Consider the following 9,896-nt stretch of genomic DNA (forward strand, 5'->3'; position numbering starts at 1 on the left):
GATGAGTTTGGTTTGAAAAATATGAACATAACATGTATACAAGTACAGTGGGGGAAAAAAGTATTTAGTCAGCCACCAATTGTGCAAGTTCTCCCACTTAAAAAGATGAGAGAGACCTGTAATTTTCATCATAGGTACACGTCAACTATGACAGACAAAATGAGATTTTTTTTCTCCAGAAAATCACATTGTAGGATTTTTAATGAATTTATTTGCAAATTATGGTGGAAAATAAGTATTTGGTCAATAACAAAAGTTTCTCAATACTTTGTTATATACCCTTTGTTGGCAATGACACAGGTCAAACGTTTTCTGTAAGTCTTCACAAGGTTTTCACACACTGTTGCTGTTATTCTGGCCCATTCCTCCATGCAGATCTCCTCTAGAGCAGTGATGTTTTGGGGCTGTCGCTGGGCAACACGGACTTTCAACTCCCTCCAAAGATGTTCTATGGGGTTGAGATCTGGAGACTGGCTAGGCCACTCCAGGACCTTGAAATGCTTCTTACGAAGCCACTCCTTCGTTGCCCGGGCGGTGTGTTTGGGATCATTGTCATGCTGAAAGACCCAGCCACGTTTCATCTTCAATGCCCTTGCTGATGGAAGGAGGTTTTCACTCAAAATCTCACGATACATGGCCCCATTCATTCTTTCCTTTACACGGGTCGTCCTGGTCCCTTTGCAGAAAAACAGCCCCAAAGCATGATGTTTCCACCCCCATGCTTCACAGTAGGTATGGTGTTCTTTGGATGCAACTCAGCATTCTTTGTCCTCCAAACACGACGAGTTGAGTTTTTACCAAAAAGTTATATTTTGGTTTCATATGACATTCTCCCAATCCTCTTCTGGATCATCCAAATGCACTCTAGCAAACTTCAGACGGGCCTGGACATGTACTGGCTTAAGCAGGGGGACACGTCTGGCACTGCAGGATTTGAGTCCCTGGCGGCGTAGTGTGTTACTGATGGTAGGCTTTGTTACTTTGGTCCCAGCTCTCTGCAGGTCATTCACTAGGTCCCCCCGTGTGGTTCTGGGATTTTTGCTCACCGTTCTTGTGATCATTTTGACCCCACGGGGTGAGATCTTGCGTGGAGCCCCAGATCGAGGGAGATTATCAGTGGTCTTGTATGTCTTCCATTTCCTAATAATTGCTCCCACAGTTGATTTCTTCAAACCAAGCTGCTTACCTATTGCAGATTCAGTCTTCCCAGCCTGGTGCAGGTCTACAATTTTGTTTCTGGTGTCCTTTGACAGCTCTTTGGTCTTGGCCATAGTGGAGTTTGGAGTGTGACTGTTTGAGGTTGTGGACAGGTGTCTTTTATACTGATAACAAGTTCAAACAGGTGCCATTAATACAGGTAACGAGTGGAGGACAGAGGAGCCTCTTAAAGAAGAAGTTACAGGTCTGTGAGAGCCAGAAATCTTGCTTGTTTGTAGGTGACCAAATACTTATTTTCCACCATAATTTGCAAATAAATTCATTAAAAATCCTACAATGTGATTTTCTGGATTTTTTTCCCTCAATTTGTCTGTCATAGTTGACGTGTACCTATGATGAAAATTACAGGCCTCTCTCATCTTTTTAAGTGGGAGAACTTGCACAATTGGTGGCTGACTAAATACTTTTTTCCCCCACTGTATGTACACTGTACAGTATATACCTAGATAGCCCTAAAGTTATTATGACGACTTAACTTTCCAGCGTCGGCAGCGGATCCATTTCTATGTCTATGGATTCTGTACTCATCTCAGTGGCCAAATATGGAATGTTTACTGTATTTGCATTGTAAGGTTTATATCCGAGGCTTCTAATTCCATGATATCAAACCTGTTTTATTTATTTAGTTGTTCAACTCTTCTCTGACTCTTACCTGTTGTTGACTATCTCAGAGTCAGGTTGGCCTAATCAGAATTAAACATTTTAAACTCTTCATATTTTAAATATTTGACAAGCAGTGCACAAGAGACCATGGGTAGTATTTATGTACCTCACTGATAATGATGTTATTAGAAAACCAGTTTCAGAAATGCTCCTCTCTGACATATCTTTTAAAATCAATCCCTTTCAGTTTGAACATTGATTTTTCTTTCATCTATTTGGCTCTCTTTTGGAACATAGGTATTACTTAAAGTAGAAAGAGGTATTGAGCTGTTGAAGCTCACTTCTAAACAAACTGTAACTTCATTCCAATGACATGGTTGTTTGTTACACACCGCCTTCAATGATTCATGGAGATGTGTTCATGTTCTCTCCAAGGTTATTGGTGTGACTCTGGGCCAGTTTGGAGCTATTTCCATGACTCCCACAGTCACATGGAGGTTACATCATTGCCATTACATCACCTGACCTCTCACCTTTAAAGTTAACATCAAGACAATTCACACATTCTGTTGTCTTGTCATCATTTTCCATATGATCTGTATTTCTGCTTAATAGAAACCAATGAACTATTGTAGTTATATCATCATGTAATATAAGACAAAAAGAAAAAGATGAAAGTGATTATTTGATGGACTTGATTAAATGTTTTTACTTTATACTTTTATACATTATTTTCTTATCAAACTAGTTGACAAGTATTTTTTATATGTTTGTAAGTGAATATGCTCTCACAGCACAGCTGTGTGTATATGTAAAGAGGAATGTATAATTCCCTTAGCTGGTTTTGAACTGATGAAGACTCTAGGCCTACATTTGCTACATTGGTTCTTGACCAACCTGTGGTCCAGAACCTTTCCTCCTCTGGTGGTTTTGATTTGATTTGATTAGGATCTTATTTAGTCCTCATATGGACTAATCTTCCAAGAGTTCTTGGTGTTGGTGACACATTTTCCTTGACCATTCCCCACTACCTTGCCCAATGCCCATACTGCAAATGTCAACCAATGTGTTGGCTGAGCACCTCCACTCAGCCCACCTGACCTACTGGGAGGGTGGATTGTGGTCAAGGTTTGGGTCTTCACTGTTCTCTAGGTCAAGGATTCGGTCACAGAATCATGTGTTCTGCTCACTGGTGGAGTCTGAAAGTACCACCTCCCCTCTTTTGGCAGACTTTATGTACAGTACATTAAATTCATTCTATTGTTTTTCTTTTCACGTCCATGCCCCTTGCCCCATGTATAGCTTCTGGTGCTATAATAAAATCTGTCATTCAGCCAACTATAATAGAGAATATTCCTTCTGTTTTTTGTTTTCCGAGAAGTCCTGTATTTGGTGAACTTCATATATTGTTGACCTTGTTTTGTGAAGAGAGGTTGAACAATAACAGTTGTGTTGGCAGATATTCCTTTGAGAAAATGGATGTATCCAATCTAAGAGGAATAAGATGAGAAGACTCCATTCTTTTAGACCCACTGAACACCTGTTGTCATAATGAGGATGGACCACTAATATCTTCACTAATAACATTCCAACATTAACACCACCTCTAAACTGTCTGCGTGAAAACGTCTCTATCTTATTAGTGATTTAACTCATTCTACTAAAGCTTATTGTCTTCCAGCTGGGTCTGTCTAACAGGAAGAGATGTGTTCTTGTATGGAGGGTAAGTGTGACCTGTGGTTCACCTCTGGCTGAGGGTCATGTTATTCTGGTCATCTCCATCATCACGGCAGAAATATGGGGTCAGACGTCAGGCAGCACTTCAATTCTTCACCTCTGATTAGCCGGCTCCAGAATGTAACACACAACTCTGGAGGGGAGATAGCGGGACAGGGCCATGGTTGCCATAGCACCCTGCACAAATGTCTCATAAATCGAGAGGATCACTGTGAGATTTGGTTTGAAAGAACCCTTGAAGATAATTCCTACTTTTGGCTGTGTGTTCACGGTGGCCTTAACTCTGAGTCATCTGCGTGGTGTTGCTGGGCTGGGAACAATACAGTGTGTAGTGCACTCAAGTCAAACACAGTCATTTAAATGCTATAACCATTCTACCTGGCTTTGTCACCAAATAACCATACAATGTATAATTCTGACTGCTACGGCTGAATACTGGAGAAATCCTACGTAATGTGGTGCATGAGTCTGAATACATAGCCTCTGAACGTCTGCTGTGTAGGCTACTGGAAGTCAAGATGAGCTGTAGTAGTAAGTCATTTGACTGGTTCTACATTATCTAAATTATTGTATTGACTGGGGAACAGATGCAATGGCAATCCACTCACATTATGCTTGGACTCATTCATAGCATCTGTAGCAATCTACACAGTCACTACACAAGTCAGAGAGAGCTTTGTCACTGCAGGCCAGGGTCTCTGTACCTAGAAAGAGAAAGTCAGAGACACAGGGGGCACACATTTGTCACTGCTGGGCCTCTGTAACCCACGGCTGTCAAATCATTTCTGGTGATATTTGTGGAGTTAGGTTGGATCTGTTATGGCTTCTAAAAAGTCACGCAGAGGACATTATTTTCATCAACTGGATCTCATTCATTTCTATCTGCTGGCAGAAATGAAAGCAAGGCTTAGACCAGGCGGCAGTTGGGCTCAGGAGACATTTCCCCCTTAATTCTCAGATAAATAATGCATGAAAGGCTGTATCTGGAGATATGTCTCAGTTGGCTGTAGACCTCTGCTCAACTCCAGGCCTTTGATCAAATACACAGAGGGAAGGGAGGGAGGGAGACCTTAGGATGTCCTTAATTTTCTGTGCCTTACTGGCAGCACAACAGTATCTTGTTACTTTAATACAGAGCAGCTATGGATGCACAGAGAGATGGATCCTCCTCATGCATACTACTGTACAGTATACGACATCCACCTGGCTGCTGTCTCAACCACATTTATACTCCAGTCAGAGGAACTCAGGTACTGTACTCAGAGAAGAGGATGTGCAGGGCTCTGAAGGTGCAAGACTGAAGCAGGGAGAGGAGTAGAGATCTCAGACAATGCAGCAATTCTGGGTGAATAACTCCAGTTCTTCTCACCGAAGTATCACGGAACATTACAGTCTGTTTTGCCCTCAGGGTTTCCATTGTAGAGATGAACACACAGTGATGTATACTGCATCTCTCCCACATGTACACACAACTGCAAGCACTGTGCTTGCGCACACACATTCATGTGGTTCATCCAAAGGTGTGACACCAACAGTTGTGTGTGTGCTCAGTGATGTCCAGCTACTATCTGCTGCAGTGATTATCAGCTCCACCACAAATGTGAGGCGAGAGGGTCGGAGCATAGCTATACTACAGTTTCTCATTTCAGATTAAGGGAATGGGACACAGAGAAAATAGTAAGTATTGGGAGGGCACAATTCCCTTACACGTGTCATCTCTCTCCCTCTCTCTCTCCTGTTCCTTGATTTGTTCTCTGTCATTGTCTACACTAGAGGGAGACGAGATAGGATATATGTTGGGAAGTGCGGTGCCTCTTAAATTCGTAAAACTGTCGATTGGACGTATCATTGATGATGGTGCATGATATTCCTTGTCTTTTAACATGGTTCAAACTAGAACCCCATCTTGAAAACTCAGAATTGAATAGTAATGAAAGCCCACACATCAACATGAGACAAAATACACAAATATCATGTTGTTGTAGGCATTTTATGTTTGAGTGACACTCTTAATGGATTTCTGCATCCACTTGGTTACCACTTGGTTTCATACCCTCCACCTGTGTTTTGCTGACTCACTCTACTGTATTCAAAAGCCTAAAATGTGGGCACTAATAAGGACAAGGATTTCAATGGCACCCTTTATTACTGCAAATCACCTAATTAAATCAAAGAGAATTCTGTTCCTCGTTCACCAGCACCATCATCAATCAGTAGTCATGCTGAGTTTCTCTGGAGGGAATGGGAGATTTCTTTGGAAAGGTTACAAGACATTGTATAATCTCAACCGTTCACTGGGACACAATTTCCCAGCTGCCTCGTGTTTTTTAAAGTCATGACTCAGTGGGCTACTGCACATCCCCAAACTCTCACGGTTTGTCTGAGCTGCCTGTCCCAGTTGTCAGGGAGTCAACCCCTTTGTCTATTGAGTTTGGGTCTGATTCACCATGCCTCTGAGGGACCCCTATTGAGACTGCCAAGGCCCACCGCCTCCCCCCTCATAGCGTCTATCCATTGACACTGGGGTTTGGCAGGAGAAAGGGAGGGTGTCCACTCATCCACACTTCCTAGGCGAATCCCAATCCCTCTCAATGTCCCAAAGAAAGATCTTGCTTTGCATTTGGCTCAAAGTCACAGTCCAGAAGGCAGGCATCCAAACCAGCTGCTTTAGAAAATCTGATGACCATTATATGTATTTACCTCTTTCTTGTAACTGACACAGCTTTTTGTGTGAACTTTCAATGTACCTCATAATGAGGGACCTCTTTATTCATCCGCACACTCTCTTTCAATCCTACTGTGCTGTTAGAAATGTTGTGAAATCTTATGAGTTGGGCTTGGCCTTGGCAGGAGTGGGCTATATACACTGAACAAAAATATAAACGCAACATGTAAAGTGTTAGTCCCATGTTTCATGAGCTGAAAAAACAAATCCCAGAAATTTTCCATACGCACAAAAAGCTAATTTCTCTCAAATGTGCACAAATTTGTTTATATCCCTGTTAGTGATGATTTCTCCTTTGCCAAGATAATCCATCCACCTGACAGGTGTGGCATATCAAGAAGCTGATTAAACAGCATGATCATTACACAGGTGCTGAGGAGTATTTGTGTCTGTAATAAAGCCCTTTTGTGGGGAAAACCTCATTCTGATTGGCTGCCCAGTCATGTGAAATCCATAGATTAAGGCCTAATGAATTTATTTCAATTGACTGATTTCCTTATATGAACTGTATCTCAGTAAAATCTTTGAAATAGTTGCATGTTGCGTTTACATTTTTGTTCAGTGTAATTATGTTCTAGTTTGAACTATATGACTGCTCCGAATTGGCAACTATCACTCTACTTTTTCAATGCCTTTGCTAAGTGAACTTCAAGGCCAATCCTAAGGGACATTGGCTGTCAGGCATTCATCACATCTCTCTCTCTCTCCCCCTCTGAGCCATCAAGGAGAGTTCAAGGGATTCAGGGTCAACAAGTTGTATTAAAGGCAATAATAAGCCTATGTGCCAAACACCTCCAGACACAACCCAAAAAGATTCAACCCATGCTTTCTGTAACTGGCTTATGTTGTCAATCAGTGTTAATACATATATTTGATTTTGTTAGAAAAATGTGTGTGTGTACGCACGTGTGTGTGTGTGTCTGTGTGTACAGAAGCAGTGATTTCTCTGTGTTATTAAGGCATTGCTTTCGGTCAATGTTGATTTTCTGAAGCAAAGACAGTTTTACAGAAGGTATGTCTCCCCGGAAGGCCAAGTAATATCAACAGATAACTCTGACCACTTGTATATGCCTGAAAATGATATTTCATTCTCATTGCAACCAGAAAAAAAACATGAATATATAAGCATGTGTAGGCTATCAATCATGCCCAAGGAGTTCAAAACTGTCCATGAATAATTAAATAATGATGGTATGAATGGCAGGCCAACAAATGGAGATAATAATTCAAATCACAATAATAATAATATGCCATTTCGCAGACGCTTTTATCCAAAGCGACTTACAGTCATGCGTGTATACATTTTTACGTATGGGTGGTCCCGGGGATCGAACCCACTACCTTGGCGTTACACCGCCATGCTCTACCAGCTGAGCTACAGAGGACCACAATGCTGCACCTTTCCAACATCATCACCAGATGAGACCAACGGTCGTTACAATCTGGGGGATACTGTTACAGAGGATGGAGATGATACATATTTTAATGAAATACAAGTGAAATGTGATGTTTTTGCTCGTTGTGATGTAAAAATTACACGATGATGTATTTAATCGAAATACATGGGGAGATGGCTTCGTGCGCGCAACCAAAGGAGCAACCAATGCATTCGTCAAATTATTGACAAGCTTGTCAACTTGCGCGCACTGATTTTTTCCCTTCTCATTCCAAATGGTATAGCCTATAGAAAGTGAATCCCTGTGCACCATATCTCAACTCCCATTCGTTCGAGGAGGAAACGCTAGAACTGGTGGGAAATCTCGGCGTGATATCTAAACCCATTATTTATTTTCCTGTCACGTTGAACCCTATTTAGCAACACCCCGTAGAAGTCATGGAAGGAGTTAGCAGCAACAGGAGCATGTCATACAGTCGATGGAGTTACGACAGGTAAGCGCTTATCCTTTGTCAACATTTACCTTGTTACGCGAGCTGATATCACCAACTTGCCACCAGAACCTCTCCTTTGCCTTTGTTTAGTAGGCTACCATTGTCATATCTAATAAGAAGTTGGTTGTGATTGATAAACCAACCTAGAAAACCAATTAAATACAGTAGCCTAGTCTAGGCGTATATATACATTGACAGGTGCTGTAATTGGGTGCAATCCTGATATTGATAGAATATTTATCAGGCTGTCATGCACTCTACACTGTAAATCACTTGTCATCATGATGCATTTTTGACATTGGCATGATAAATTGATATGACCTAGATAAGTTAGTTGCCTATGTGACCAAGTGGTGCCTAGCCTACTGCCTAAATCAATGTGTGTGTGTGTGTGTGTGTGTGTGTGTGTGTGTGTGTGTGTGTGTGTGTGTGTGTCTGAGCAGTGATTTGTCTGTGATACTACAACAATATTGCTTCCGGTCAATGTTGATTTCCTGAAACAAATACAGTGTGAAGGATGCTAGGAGCCTGTACGTTCTGTAACTTAGATTTTCACAAGACAAGCTTTAAGGTAGGCTGGTTTTTCTTTTCTTTTTTAAACTCATGGTCAGATGAAATACACTCCTTTCAGTAGAGCTGTGAGTTGTAGTAAGCTTTGTCAGCACACATACAGTAAGTGGGGAAATAGCTTCTCCTTCCATTTCTGCATCAAACAGCTACAGTACAGAGCAATGCTTGCTAGTCTTTATGTTCTGACTATAAAGTCTTTCCTTATTGGTCAGCAGACAACATGAGTGCACTCACAGTCAGTCAGTAAGCAACATCCCACTGGGCACACACTGGTTGAATCAACATTGTTTCCACGTCATTTCAACATGGAATAGAAGTTGAATTGACATCTGTGCCCAGTGGGATGCTTGTGCCCAGGTTCTCTTAAGCCAGGGGTGTCAAACTCATTTTAGCTCAGGGGCCACATGGAGGAAAATCTATTCCCAAGTGGGCCGGACCGGAAAAATCATGGTATATATAACTTAAAAACAACAACTTCAGATTGTTTTCTTTGTTTTAATACGATCAACATACAACATAAAGCTGGAGCCTGAGGACAGTGTGTCCAAAATAGTACAAGCACAACATCACTATTAATCATAAAACACGTCAAGTTTATTTGAAAATTCTAAAGAAAAAGAACACACAAACACACAATGCCTCAGTGATTAACAGAACTGTTTCACAGATCACAGAATTATATCAGGGTGTCATTTCTCAGGCAGAAATGTAGATAAAAATAATGAAATCCTGTTCCCCAAACAAGTGCAAGAATAGGTTAAATATACAAATAAAATAAAATCAATTAAAAACAATAGCACATCAACATAAAAACATATAAACATAAATCTGAAAGAGATTTATAGATGTGGTCTTTCTCTCTGAGAAGGCTGTCAAACTGACGGTGATTCAGGCTTCTGGATCTGATTAAATTAACAGTTTGGATGACCACCTTCATGACGTTATCCATCTTTAATGACTTGCAACACAAAGCCTCCTGGTGCAAAATACAGTGAAAAGTCAAAAAATCACGTCCTCCATTTGCAGATTGCACTTTCTCTCTGAACTTTGTCACAACGCCTGCTTTTTTCCCGATCATTGAGGGCGCACCATCTGTAGCCAGGCTGACAGCGCGGGACCAGTCCACTCCGACCCTGTCCAGCGCGCCGACGAG

At 41.4% G+C, this 9,896-nt stretch overlaps 1 protein-coding gene across 1 annotated transcript in view; it reads left to right on the forward strand.

Annotated features, from left to right (window-relative positions):
• Positions 1-7,758: 7,758 nt before the first annotated feature.
• LOC121562560 (tubby protein homolog) overlaps positions 7,759-9,896 on the forward strand; it is a 112,858-nt gene continuing 110,720 nt past the window's right edge. The window contains exon 1 of the mRNA XM_045215945.1: positions 7,759-8,173. Within this exon, the coding sequence (XP_045071880.1) occupies positions 8,118-8,173 (56 nt within the window). The 5' untranslated portion in view covers positions 7,759-8,117. The remainder of the gene's footprint in view (positions 8,174-9,896) is intronic.

The sequence above is a fragment of the Coregonus clupeaformis genome, unplaced genomic scaffold, assembly GCF_020615455.1.
Source record: "Coregonus clupeaformis isolate EN_2021a unplaced genomic scaffold, ASM2061545v1 scaf0562, whole genome shotgun sequence".
Taxonomy (NCBI): Eukaryota; Metazoa; Chordata; class Actinopteri; order Salmoniformes; family Salmonidae; genus Coregonus; species Coregonus clupeaformis.